The following is a 13,912-nucleotide window of genomic DNA, read 5'->3' on the forward strand; positions in this document are numbered from 1 at the left end:
CTATAATGTAGAAATGTCATAGCCAAGAATCACTCTACTCACAGAAACTAGTAATAGTGGTCCAAACGGAAGACCCGTAGGTGCCTAAACGTTCCCTTTTATATGAGAGCCCGCCCACCTGACGCGACTACAAGGCTTTACTGTAAAGTGTGAAGACTGTACATCAAGGACCAACGGGTATTAATTTGGGCAGCCATGTTTAGCCTCTATATAAGAAACACTAGAGTGAGGCAGATAGGATGACGCAGCTACAAATACACAAAGTGAAAGTAACACATCAAATAGTGCAAAACAAATCCTAAAATGTACAAAAGCACCATACATAATATAGCAATATACTCATTGTGAGTCGGGCCCACCCTGGATGTCTTTCTGGAGGATGGTGCCCCCTACCACATTACACCCTGCACCAACTTGTCACCAGGTCTGAAGAGCCCAATGGCACTCATCTGATCAGCATTGTCATCCTGAATATTAAATCAGTTCAGTTGTTCCAAAGATATAAGCCCTGCTAGCCTTGATATAAATTAGACTAGCCAAATGGGCAGTAACATTGCAAAGTCCCCACCCCCAATGATACCTCCGACCTGGCTAGTAGACCCTAATTTGTATCAACACTAACAGGGCTTATATCTTGGGAATAGCTTAACTGATTTGGATAAACAAACACCACAATGTTCAGCGCCGATCAGATGATTGGACAATCACACCTGGCGACAGGTCTTCTTTAAGTGTTACATTGACTACAGAGCCGTGGCCTTACCCAGAGGGCTGACACATTTTCTTGCAAACTGATCAAGCCACAAAACGATTCTGTTAGCGGTGTCCATGACAGATCTGCATTAGAAAGAAAAAACAGCATTACAGTGGAAGCGTCGTAGTCAGTCCTACGGGGAGAAGTCAGTCTCTGATGTTACTACACGACGGTGCACTCCGTGTGCATTACTAGTGTACACAGTTACAGGTCCTGCGAGGTCACAGTCCTGTAGACGGTCAGCAGCACTAACCGGGTCCGGCTGTAGTTCCAAGTGAGAGATCCGCAGCAGAGCGAGACTAAGTTTATAGAAGTATGGGATTTAAAGTGTCAGTGTGCAAGGGGTGTGGAACAGGAAACTGCAAGATTTTAAGCACTGAGTATATGTATATGACCGTTATAAATTATCACGGGTCACACATCTCACTAACCAACTGATATCAGGGAGCAATAGATTGTATTCACCTCCCCTACAGTCAGCCTCTCTCCTCCTGACATGGCTGATAACAGATAGTAATAGATTGTATTCACCTCCCCTACAGTCAGCCTCTCCCCTCCTAGCATGACTGATAACAGATAGTAATAGATTGCATTCACCTCCCCTACAGTCAGCCTCTCCCCTCCAGACATGGCTGATAACAGGGTGCAATAGACTGTATTCACCTCCCCTACATTCGGCCTCTCCTCTCCTGACATGGCTGATAACAGATAGTAATAGATTGTATTCACCTCCCCTACAGTCGGCCTCTCCTGACATGGCTGATAACAGATAGTAATAGATTGCATTCACCTGTCCTACAAGAGTTTCAGTCTATTACAGACTCCGTTAGTCGGTGGCTCCAGAGGTTACTATACTACGGTGCTCTCCGCTGCAGTTGTATACAGTAACCTCTCCCGGGTGGTCACAGACATGTAGACGGTCAGTGGTACTTACCCGATCCTTCTGTAGTCAGTAGAATTTAAAGCTCCCAGTGTGAGAGGAAGTCACATTTAAAGGGCAGCTGAGACAATTGAGGAGCATGCCCACAATGACGGAGCACGCCCACAAGAACAATAACAAGAAAGAGAAAGCAAAAGACTCCCTTATCACAATCACTGCAGAGTACAGACCTCCGGAGCAGCGCTCCTGGACACAGCCTCATACTGTGCTAGGAAACAATGCAAGTTCTTGGAAAGTGAAACTTAGACACTGCAGTGAATGGAGTGTCGGTCACACAAATACACTGGAGCTTCATAAGGAGGATCTGGTGGATCTCGGGCCCCGTTTTCTTGATGACTGGGGGTCCTAGCATTCAAACCCCTGGTGATCTGATGCCAGGATAATACATGTCTGTTATGGGACAACACCTGTAAAGTTGGATTTTAGGCACAGCATATGCCCCGGATACAATGTGGGGGATTATAGAACAGCCCTCCATCACACCTGAGAGGTGACAGCAGGAAAGTTCCCAATCGCACCCTGCAGACGCCACAGCCCCTATTAGTACCTGCTCCCCATGCTGAGCTCCGATCCTCAGGCTGCAGGATAACCCCCAATATGTCCGCTCACCTGTCTCACCACTCACTGTTACCCATTTCACAGATTATCTATTCTCTGTTGTACTTTAACATGGAAGCAGCTGCCCCCCCCCCCCCCCCCGCCTATCCTGTACCATCCTCTGTGTGTTTACCAATACCACGCTTCACGTGTCACCATCATATACCGCCCTGCATTTATACCGCCATAAAACACATATTCCCAGAATAGCATCAGTCAGAATATACAAGCGACATTTACAGGTGTAACCCTTGAACGCTCATGGCAGATGTAGCAGAGCTGAAATTGTCATGTAAACATAATCCCTGTATTGTGGCGGCTCCGAGTACACATGATGGGGTAGACAACACTTGTATTCATGGGGAATATTCATGGGGTATACACTAAAACCGACCTGTGCTAGGTGATTTAGGGGACTGATAAATTTAGGGTTCTGGTGTGAAAATTTGTCAGGTTTGGTTTTAGGGGTTTGGTTCTGGGTCTGATAAATATAGGAATTTGGTCTGGAAATTTATTAGGGGCCTGATCTCGGGTCTGCCATATATCGAAGCATAGGTCTTACCGATACTGGATCGGCAGTGACCTGCAACCAATAACTATGTGAATGCAGCTCTGGCTGTAACTAAAGTAGACATCATGTGACTACTAGGGTTCAGCGATCGGGATCGGAAAAGATCGGAAATCGGATTTTGAAATCTCAAGATCAGCTCAACCTTAAAAGTGACTTTTCCCATAGATCAGTGTGCGATCAGGATTGTAAAGGATCGGATTGAGCAAATTTCACAATCGCGATCGGCTGGAAAATGATCGGAAATCGGATTTGAAAATCGATCCTGAAATCTCAAGATCGGCTCAACCCTAGTGACTACAGTCGGGAAATTTCGACATGTGCATACACCCCTATTTGATCGATGGGTAAAAAGAAGTCGCTTTTGATGTTCACCCTGTCAGCAAAATTCCCTATAAACCGCCAATCTGAGGCGAGCAGTCTGTCAATCTGCTCCATGTCACCGGATTACCGGGAGGACGTAGAAACTTTACAGAATGGACTGAATTGTCTAAATGTGATCCTATACAAGTTACTTTGAGATTTGTTTCTGGCCAAGGGGCGCAGATTGATTCCATTGGTAGAAAACCTGTGAATGCAGATCTGGATGTGACTAGAGTACATAAGAGTGGAAGTTGCATTTACTTTTCAGAATAATTTGCAATAATTTGACAATTCTGTTAATAATGTAACCATGTGGGATGTAAATTTGCTTCTAGTCGCAGATTCTTGGGGAGTACGGGTGGATTTTAACCCCTGCTGATGACACTTTACGTTAAACATTGAGCCGCGGTGTGTGATAAGTAACACATATGTGCGCCCCAGGGGTGTAGCATCACGAAAGTATCAAAGGGTATTACCCTCCCTCATCTAGCAACCTGCACTTTGCTATAGTAAATGTGAGTCAAAATCATGTCTACTCCAGTCACATCCAGAGCTGCGTGCACAATATCGTTGGCTGCAGGATACATCCTCTACAAATCATGCAGCAGTGCATTATGTATAAAGTGAGGGCATGTCTGGCAGCATACATGAGACAGACATGTGTATGCAGCTTTAGACAGGACTAGAGGAAAAGACAACCAACAAGATAGAAAATTATATTTTAATGTTTCCATTTCGATATTCAGTCACCTTAGAGTTGGATTTGCAGAAAGCTGGGTAGAGACTGCCTGCAGGTGCTGTAATAATATAAATATGCTATTCAGGGTCTGTGGAAAGCTGAGTAGAGACCCCTATGGGCAGTAATAATGGGGGCTAGTACTGACTGTCACTTAGCATCTGTTACCTGTATAATAGAGGGAGGGGAACAGGGAGATGGCAGCATATGAGTTGGTTTATATGCCACTCAGGGCCCATGGAAAGCTGGGTGACATGTTCTACAGAGGAGAACGTGATATGAGGCACAGCTGGACATGAATAACACTTGAGGATATTTGGAACCAGACAAGGACGGTGGCTGTAAATCCGTGGCTAGTCTGTCATATCTGTAGGTGACCTACATAGTCCCGGCCAGGTGAGGACGAGGAAATAGGTTAAATCTCAGGGAGAAAGTCCAGACCTCAATCATCCAGACACAAAGTAAGTACTGTCTGCACGAAAACCTCACATCATAAACAAAGATGGACCAGATAACAGATTTGTGATTGCAAACCTGGACACAAAGGACCCGCGCTTTCCAAATGGATGAGTAGATATACGATTTTTATTGAACAACACACTAAGCTTCCTGGCCTGACGGTAAAGAACTTTTACACCTGAAGAAGGGCGGCGTTACGCCCAAAACGCGTAGTGTGTTGTTCAATAAAAATCGTATATCTACTCATCCATTTGGCAAGCACGGGTCCTTTGTGTCCAGGTTTGCAATCACAAATCTGTTATCTGGTCCATCTTTGTACTATACATACACCCGTGAGGTGTGAGGTACCCTGCAGCTGCATCCAATCCTGAGAGAGATCCTTGGCCAAGTGATCCCATCATCACCAAAACAGTTGTGTATATACACAACCTAAAAGATGAGCCTGTTTTTTGTCATCTGAAATTATCACTATCAGTACGATCTGCACTACGGGTTGCTCGGTGTCTCTTTTCTTTTTCACATCATAAACAGGAAGCCAAACGTCATCTCCTCATAGCAAGCAGCATCAATGCGACGGCATCACTGACACAGGAGGCACCATACACCTCACACCTCTATTACTGGACTATACAGCCCGTATACACACAACATGGCAACACTGAGGCTGGAGTCACCGTGCACCTCACACCTCAGTTACTAGACTATACAGCATATACACAAACAATATGGTGACGCTGAGGCTGGAGGCACCACACACCTCACCCCTCCACATTACTGGACTATATAGCCCGTATACATACAAATAGCAGCATGGAGGACAGACAAGATGTTACCCAGCTTTCCCTGGACCCTGAATTGCATAGAATCTTACAGTAAACATATAGATTACAGGACTGGACCCATATATACAGCTACATCTGCTCTCTTCTTATGTATGGATGTTGACTACTATTCAAGAACCAGGAAGCTCAGACTGAACAGCTCCTAGGTCAGAGAGAGTTTCAGAACATGGAAACGTGGGAGGAGAAAGTGACTATAAAGGATGATGTGAACATGGGCTGTGATTTCTGGGGATGTCGTCAGGGTGGGCGGGGGTCCTGGAGACCTCAGCTGTGCCTCTGTTTACTTCTCAGATTCCAGTGGTGACTCTTCCTCCAGATTCTGACAAGTTTCCAGAACTGTAGAGCTCATATCTACATGTTGGAGACCGCACACATTTCAGTGGTCGTGTGACACAGCCAGGGACCGCCCCCACCCCAAAATATATTACCCATTATACAGGTCCAATCCCTCACAGCAGCCTCTGGTCATAGGAGCTTACAGTCATCCCCCATACACTGGATCCCTCAACCATCTCAGGTCATAGGGCTCCCTCACTGTAGAGCACCTGCTGGACTACAGGGACTGGATATTATCAACTAGTTCACCAGGGGTTGGATATGATCCACTAGATCACCACGTACTGGATATGATCCACTAGATCACCAGAGACCAGACATTATCCACTAAATCAACAGGAAGTGAACATTACCCACTAGATCACTAGGGACCGGACATTTTCCATTAGATCACCAGGGAATGAATATTAACCACTAGATCACCAGGGACTGGACATGATCCACTGAATCATCAGGGACGTGATCCACCAGATCACCAGGTACTGGATATGATCCTCTAGCTCACCAGTGGCTAGTAATTACCCACTAGATCATAGTGACAAGATATGACCCACCAGATCACCAGGGACTGGATATGATCCTCTAGCTCACCAGGGGCTAGTCATTACCCACTAGATCACAGTGTCTAGACATGACCCACTAGATCACCAAGGACTGGGCATGATCAACTACATGAGACAGTAGCTGGACATTATTCATTAGGTCACCAGAGACTAGATATTATCCACTAGATCATCAAGGTTGGAACTTTATCCACTAGATTACGAGGGGCTGGACATTATTCACTAGGTCACCAGGGACTTACATGATCCACTAGATCATCAGTGACCGGACACTATTCACTAGAAGATGAGGTTATTGTCTGCTGGATGTTATTGTTCCTGCTATGGTTGGGCTTTGTTGTTATATCAGTCCCTGCTTGTCTGTCCCGGACTCTTGTATTCCCTATAGAGCTCAGTGCAGACGGTGCTGAACGCAGGTTAGAGTAGAACACTGTGGGTCAGGAAGGGTTAACCAAGTTGCTCTCTGACCCAGTGGCTGACTCTGTAATCCAGTTACTGTGTATATGTGAGTGGTGGGACTAATAGAGGATCCTGGGAGGTCTCTGCGTGGCTCGCTCGTGAATTCCTCCCACCATAGACGTCAATACAAAGAACCGCGGCGCCAAGATTGTGTAATATCATTCATCACGGATACCTCCTAGCGAACTGCACCGGACTATAACGCATCGGACTACACTCCGAGAATTGCACTCTGTCCATCATACCTGGATAGATATGTTGGATCGATATAATTGCTCACAGCAGCACAGAGTATTTAAGGAAATTCCCTTAAGCCCATATTTTAGCACCCAGGCGTGATCACAAAATCAACGGACACAAGTTACAAAAGTAGAGCAGAATTTATTCACAGTGATGGTGGGAGGTGCAGATCTTATGTATACCACCAGGGGGCACCTATCAGGGCTACATCCACACAGCAGACACATTAATGGCATTTTGAGGATAAGACAAGATCGGGGAGTCGTTGATATGTTGAGGATGACTTCAAGAATCAACGTGACATCATCCGGACGAACTCTGCGAGAGAGAGAAGGAAGGTGAATGTTATGTGAGGGGCATACAGGGCAAAGATGGGGGTAGGTGGGGCAGGACACTGAGAACCTCTACCTACCTTCAAAATCCACTGTCCCGTCCCCGTTCAGATCTGCCTCCCGCACTACATCGGCAATCTCGTTGTTGGTCAGTTTTTCTCCCAGAAGCCTTTGCATGGCCTGCTGAAGCTCATCTAATGTGATCTCACCATCGCCATTTGCGTCAAACTGTGAATATTAGACGCACTTATAACCTGCGGCGCCAAATCTGTACCACACAAAAAGCTGGAATCTGATTGGCTGCAATGGATGGGGGTGTTACCCAGCCTTCCCAAACTCCGGCATGCCCAATCTAGTACTTAACAGGTACATCCCCACTACCATGCTGCTTTGTGACCACTCAGGAGTCTAGGAAAGTTGGGCAGCAACCTTCAGTGTGAGCAGTTTGGCTGATGGATATTCTCGGTGCCTCTCACCTCTTTGAAGGCGTCCCTCAATTCTTTTACTCCGATCATCCCAGCCGTCTCCTCCAGCAGCTTTGGAGTCATCAGGTCAACAAAATCCTGAAAGTCAACGCGACCTCCAACTGGAGATGACAAAGGGTTAAAATGAAAGATGGAGATTACACAGTGCTGGTGGTGGGCAGGGTGGAGTAACTCAGAGGGTAGGGTGGAGTATATGACGATAACTGCTAGGTATCGGGGTGGGCAGGGTGGAGGACCTGATGGTGATAAGGTACTGGTGGCTGGAAAGGTGGCGTGCACTGTACTAGAGGTGGGGTGGAGTAATGGTATCTGCATGGCACAGGGGGTGGGCAGGGTGGAGTACCTGAAAGTAACTGCACGATACCGAGGATTGGGTAGGGTAGAGTACCTGACAGCAACTGCCCTGTATTGGGGATGGGCGGGTGGAGTACCTGACGGTGACTGCATGGTACCAAGGTCGGAGGTCTTCTCCGTCAAAGGAACACTCTATGGACAGCTGTCTAACATGTATGGCCAGTATAAGAGTCAATTCGCATGTGGCAGACTTGCTGCAGATTTTACATGCAGATGTCCACATGTAAAATCCGCTGTAGATTACAGTACGAGATGAATGGCGGTGATTTTACTCGTCATCCTAAATCTACGTCACACATATCATTTTCCTACACAAATCTGCAAAGAATCTGCAAAAAAAATCAACCTGTTACCTGCAGATCTCAGACCGGTCTCAGATTTCTGTGCAGATTTCATACAGATTTAAAATCCACATTGGATGAGAATTCTGCCTATCCTCATGACAAATCTGCAGGGTATCTGCCACATGTGTACATACTCCAATACTGCAGACAGATAGAAAACCCAGCATGCTGTTGATTTTCACCGTATATTTCACCACATTCAATGTCCACAATTGAAATCCACAACACAAGTCGCAGTGACCTCTGCATGGAATACACGCAGATTTTGCTGTTGGTTTGCGTATTTAACCCTTAGGCCACAATTTTTTTGTCGCAGATTTTGCTGCTTTTTTTGGAGCCACAGCCAAGAATGGCTACAACAGGAATGGGAAATATATAGGAAGCGCTTATACTTCTCCCTTCTGCTCAATCCACTCCTGACTTTGGTCCAAAAAAACCACAGCAAAACCAGCAACAACAAAAAAAGCTGCGTTTCCGCAACGTGGGGCCTCAGCTGTAATGTGCAGGAATCTTCCTGCCATACTTACGGTTCATGTTGATCTGCTGGGACAGTTCTATCAGCTCCATCTCAGTGGGCATGTACCCCATGATCCTCATCAGGTTCCCCAGGTCCTTGCAGGTGATGAAGCCATCCTTGTCCTTGTCAAACTCCACAAAGGCATCGCGTAGTTCTACATGTGGAGAGTAATGGTTGTATATGTCACCAGACTGAAAAACAACCTATGGTCACAGTATGGAATAGAGGCATCGTATAATCCTACATATGGGGAAACAGTAGTTGTATATGTCACCAGACTGAAATACAATGTATAATCACATTATATTATATAGACATTGTGTAATTCTACATGTGGGGAGTAGTGGTTGTATATGTCACCAGACTGAAAAACAACCTATGGTCACAGTATGGAATAGAGGCATCGTATAATCCTACATGTGGGGAGTAGTGGTTGTATATGTCACCAGACTGAAAAACAACCTATAGTCACAGTATGGAATAGAGGCATCGTATAATCCTACATATGGGGAAACAGTAGTTGTATATGTCACCAGACTGAAATACAATGTATAATCACATTATATTATATAGACATTGTGTAATTCTACATGTGGGGAGTAGTGGTTGTATATGTCACCAGACTGAAAAACAACCTATAGTCACAGTATGGAATAGAGGCATCGTATAATTCTACATGTGGGGAGTAGTGGTTGTATATGTCACCAGACTGAAAAACAACCTATAGTCACAGTATGGAATAGAGGCATCGTATAATCCTACATATGGGGAAACAGTAGTTGTATATGTCACCAGACTGAAATACAATGTATAATCACATTATATTATATAGACATTGTGTAATTCTACATGTGGGGAGTAGTGGTTGTATATGTCACCAGACTGAAAAACAACCTATAGTCACAGTATGGAATAGAGGCATCGTATAATTCTACATGTGGGGAAACAGTAGTTGTATATGTCACCAGACTGACATACAATGTATAGTCACAGTATAGTATATAGGTATTGTGTAATTCCACATGTGGATTGTAATGGTTGTATGTCACCAGACATAGCCACAGTATAGCACAGAGGTATCATGTAATTCTACATGTGGAAAGAGTAATGGTCGTATACGTCACCAGACACCACGTATAATTCTGACATGCATGTGCTTCTTACCTTCTATCTCATCTGTTCCCAGCTCCCGGTACTATATAAAGAGACAAGATGAGAGTGTGAGATGTTCTAGATCATTGAATATGACAAGGGCTGCCCCTTAGTGGATGTCCCCTATACACCCTCCTATCACTACTGTACCATACGGTAATACAGAATACTTTACTGCCTAGTCTATAAAGGGCAAGTGACAGATGGTCTGAAGAAGTAAAATATATGCCATGAAAAGAATCCCATATAAAGTTACATCAAATACTGATAAAATATAGTCATCACAAGGATTAATGACACACTCAGCTCTGCTACATACACATCTAGATAAAACACAATAGTCTAGTAGGGACGTGGTCAGACATCTTGTGCACTCACCCCTTGCTTCTCAGCAATGCCCTTACGTAGGAAGATACAGGCTGGCCCCAAACCCTGCATGCCAGAGCCAATGGTGATAACCGGTAGGGTCAACTCTGGTTCCGTCACCACAAGTTTTCGGCGGAATCGAGACACCGCACCTGCCGCCTGGTTATAAGAAGAGATGTAATATGTTACAATACAGATAGATAATAGATAGATCTGTCACCTATCTTTCTGACATCTGCCTACCTATATACACCCACCTTTCTGTAGTAACGTGACACTTCTCTCTATCAGAGAAACCGCCGCCTATAATGTCCAATTCTCAGTAAATACTGGACCAGGAGGAGGTAGAGAGGGGTCAGATTTAGGATCCGAGACTCAGGTCAGGTTAGAAGGTCAGTGTATGGGGTAAGAGGAGGAGATAAATCAAGACGTGAGGAGCGAAGGATAAGAATGGACACCACTGTTAAAGAAAGGGAAGAAGAAGGAGACGGCTGAGAGGATGGAGGTTTGTAGAGGAATGATGGCGGACTGTGCAAGGATCAGAGATCATCTGTGAGCGGATAATACAGATTATATCACATGTCTCCTCTGTGACTCCTCATAACATCTGCTTTGTTAATAGCCCCCCCGCCCCTGAAACATCTGTTCTATCAATTCTGGATACAGAAGATTCTGCTGGGTACTCGGGATCCATCTACACAGGTGACTGCCGGGGTTACACGTGAATGTCCCTGGCCATCCACACCACAGCCCACATGCGTTACAATGTGCTCACTGCATATACTATAGGCTCAGACTAATAGCTGAAGTCTGTTCACACTGTATCTGAGTCTTCCATTAGAAGTATACACCGGCTGGACCTCCTGGCATATACCACTGTATATATCACTAGGGGCGGGTTCACATCTGCGCCCTGGTCTCCGCTTTGCAGGTTTCCGTTTTCTGCTCGAGAAACTGGACAGGAGTCAGAAATCGGCAGTTTTCAAACCCAATGGGTTTGCAAAGTGTCCGCCCGTGAGCGTCTTCTGATCTCCGCGGTGAAAGTCGGACATGCAGGACTTTATGTCCGGTTAAAAAAAAAACGGTTTCGCCTCGGAGACCAGAAGACGCTCACTGGCAGACACTGAATTCCGGGTTTCCGTCTCCCGTCGGCAGAAGGCGGAAACCCACAAAGCTGAGATCGGGCGCAGGTGTGAACTGGCCCTTACCAAAGTTTCTACATACACATAATGACTGCCGAATTACAGCAAGTATATAAGGAGACACTTATAATAATTGCGGAACCGCCAATATCAAACATGTGATATCAATTAATGACCACGGAGGAAATGGGGGCAGAAAGGTGTCCAGGGCTCCGGTCATTCATCTAGTAGAAGAACACAGTTAGCCCCTCCTGACATGGATGATAGAGAGTAATAGATTGTATTCACCTGTCCTACAGTCGGCCTCTCCTGACATGGCTGATAACAGATAGTAATAGATTATATTCCCCTGTCCTACAGTCAGCCTCTCCCCTCCTGACATGGCTGATAACAGGGAGCAATAGATTGTATTCATCTGTCCTACAGGCATCCACTACTCTGCTGACATGGCTGATAACAGATAGTAATATATTGTATTCACCTCCCCTACAGTCAGCCTCTCCCCTCCTGACATGGCTGATAACAGATAGTAATAGATTGTATTCACCTCCCCTACAGTCGGCCTCTCCTCTCCTGACATGGCTGATAACAGGGAGTAATAGATTGTATTCCCCTGTCCTACAATCAGCCTCTCCTCTCCTGACATGGCTGATAACAGATAGTAGTAGATTGTATTCACCTGCACAGCAAATGGAAGAAATGCAGGTTTTCTATCCCTTTAAGGGTATGTTTACACGCCACAATTTTTTCAGAAATGTCTGCAACTAATACTCTGTTCTCTAGATACGAATGGTCTGTGTTTCTGCGTCATGTCACTGAAGTCCCATTCAGATAAACAGTCGTGCAGCGCGGGTCCGGATCTGTTGCAGAAATTTCGGGTATCTAATAACATCCGCTCTGGACAAGTACGGTATGATTACTGCCATCTGCTGGATACACCGGACAGCTCAGCTGATGGATGAACCCGTCTCTGCTTCTGACTCTCACACAATGTTGTCTCTTTGTGGAAACGCTGATCACTGTCGCTACACTTTTCCCACATTATTAAAAAATTAATAAAAAGTAAGGGTCTGGAGGTGAAGGAGGTTTAGGAAAAGAAGGATCCAAAAGAAGACTACAAATAGACATCATACTTACTTTTGGAATCCCCTCCACATGAATGAACTGAGCGTGGTTCCCCATATGATTCCCCATCCTGATACAGTCGCTCTTCACCTCATGGGATGGCTGGTATGTGACATGGCGCTCTCGTGTCTAAGTGACGACGACTTTACCTGCCCTGTGTACCCCGACCGTGTAACCTGTACAGACTAGACGGGAGGAGTGAGCCTTGTTGGGGGTGTGAGGATGCAGCTATGTGACTATGATGACACTTATCGTCCTCAACATGCACGTGAAAGTGACAAACAAATTGGCAGGGGGGGGTGGGGGTCTAGTGTCGGCGACAGATGGGCAGCCAGATCCTCACAGCTGACGAAATAACGTCGCCAACGCGGTCATAAGCAGACAAATAGTCACAGTTTAATATAGTAATAACCAGACTCGGTCAAAGCGATTAACGCGACGCCGGAACCTGGACCTGGCTCTAGTTAATTTAGCATCAGGCGCCTAAATCTCAGGATTATAACGGCAGAATTACTAGAGTCTCCGTGACCTGCGGTGAATGACCCGGTTTCTGTAGGTGAAACAGTCACTGCCTTAAATCTGAGATCCGTAGAGATTACTGAGTATTCCCTATATCTGCCAAAAACATCACATTAATAACATTTGGACAGGAATAAACCCCGTGTTTGCCTACAGATTATCTATAGGGTTAAAAGAAAAAAAAGCAATAATCCAATGAAATAATATTTTATCAAAATCCAAGAGATATAAGGTTGTAGAAAAAAGTTAAAAACAATTAAAATCAATTAGAAACACACAAAGGACGGTGAGGTAGACAGGGACATATAAAGGTACTGTAGTGTTATATGTAAGTATCATGATAATGATGTAGTCAATATGCTGGTATATAATATCTCATATAGCCCCAAGTAAAACCCACACTTCATAATCCTAAATATCCAAAGTTAAAATACTCTGGGACTTGCTCTTACTTCCATTGGGAATGATGCCTTTAGGGTGTCGCTTCCAATCAAAATTGCCATAATATATGATGCCTGCATGCATTAAGTGAAATAGTGCCGTGTGCAGAATATCCTGAACCTATACAAAGGAGGCTTGTACAAGAATCTGTACAAACAGGAAACCATGTACATCTGGAGTGGTTATACCTTCATCAGTGTTTACCAAGGAAGATGAATTATGTTTAGCCATATATGCTCTCCAAGCCTTATTTTTGTTGGTGTAGTCACCACACTTGA

General features: G+C 45.1%; 1 protein-coding gene across 3 annotated transcripts; it reads right to left on the bottom strand.

The window, feature by feature from the left end:
- Positions 1 to 6,984: 6,984 nt before the first annotated feature.
- On the bottom strand, positions 6,985 to 12,872 carry LOC142217479 (calcium-binding protein 5-like). 3 transcript variants are annotated; one of them, XM_075285739.1, is made up of 7 exons: positions 12,687 to 12,872; positions 10,420 to 10,566; positions 10,054 to 10,084; positions 8,900 to 9,043; positions 7,666 to 7,775; positions 7,270 to 7,417; positions 6,985 to 7,175 (listed from the first exon to the last, which is right to left on the bottom strand). In XM_075285739.1, the coding sequence occupies exons 1-7, from the start codon at positions 12,741 to 12,743 to the stop codon at positions 7,150 to 7,152; spliced, it is 663 nt and encodes a 220-aa protein (XP_075141840.1). In that variant the 5' UTR covers positions 12,744 to 12,872; the 3' UTR covers positions 6,985 to 7,149. The 3 variants fall into 3 exon arrangements, with proteins under 3 accessions (XP_075141840.1, XP_075141843.1, XP_075141841.1); XM_075285742.1 differs by lacking the exon at positions 12,687 to 12,872 and adding an exon at positions 10,651 to 10,958; XM_075285740.1 differs by lacking the exon at positions 12,687 to 12,872 and adding an exon at positions 10,665 to 10,957.
- Between the last annotated feature and the right edge of the window lie 1,040 nt (positions 12,873 to 13,912).

The sequence above is a fragment of the Leptodactylus fuscus genome, chromosome 8 (genome assembly GCF_031893055.1).
Source record: "Leptodactylus fuscus isolate aLepFus1 chromosome 8, aLepFus1.hap2, whole genome shotgun sequence".
Lineage (NCBI taxonomy): Eukaryota > Metazoa > Chordata > Amphibia > Anura > Leptodactylidae > Leptodactylus > Leptodactylus fuscus.

Excerpts from the sequence above, each read along its gene's own strand:
- LOC142217479 (XM_075285739.1), bottom strand. The coding sequence starts at position 12,743 with ATGGGGAATCATATGGGGAACCACGCTCAGTTCATTCATGTGGAGGGG. Across the intron at positions 10,085-10,419 it reads GCATTGCTGAGAAGCAAGGG|TACCGGGAGCTGGGAACAGA; the intron begins GTGAGTGCACAA and ends CTCTTTATATAG. Across the intron at positions 9,044-10,053 it reads GGGAACAGATGAGATAGAAG|AACTACGCGATGCCTTTGTG; the intron begins GTAAGAAGCACA and ends CTCCACATGTAG.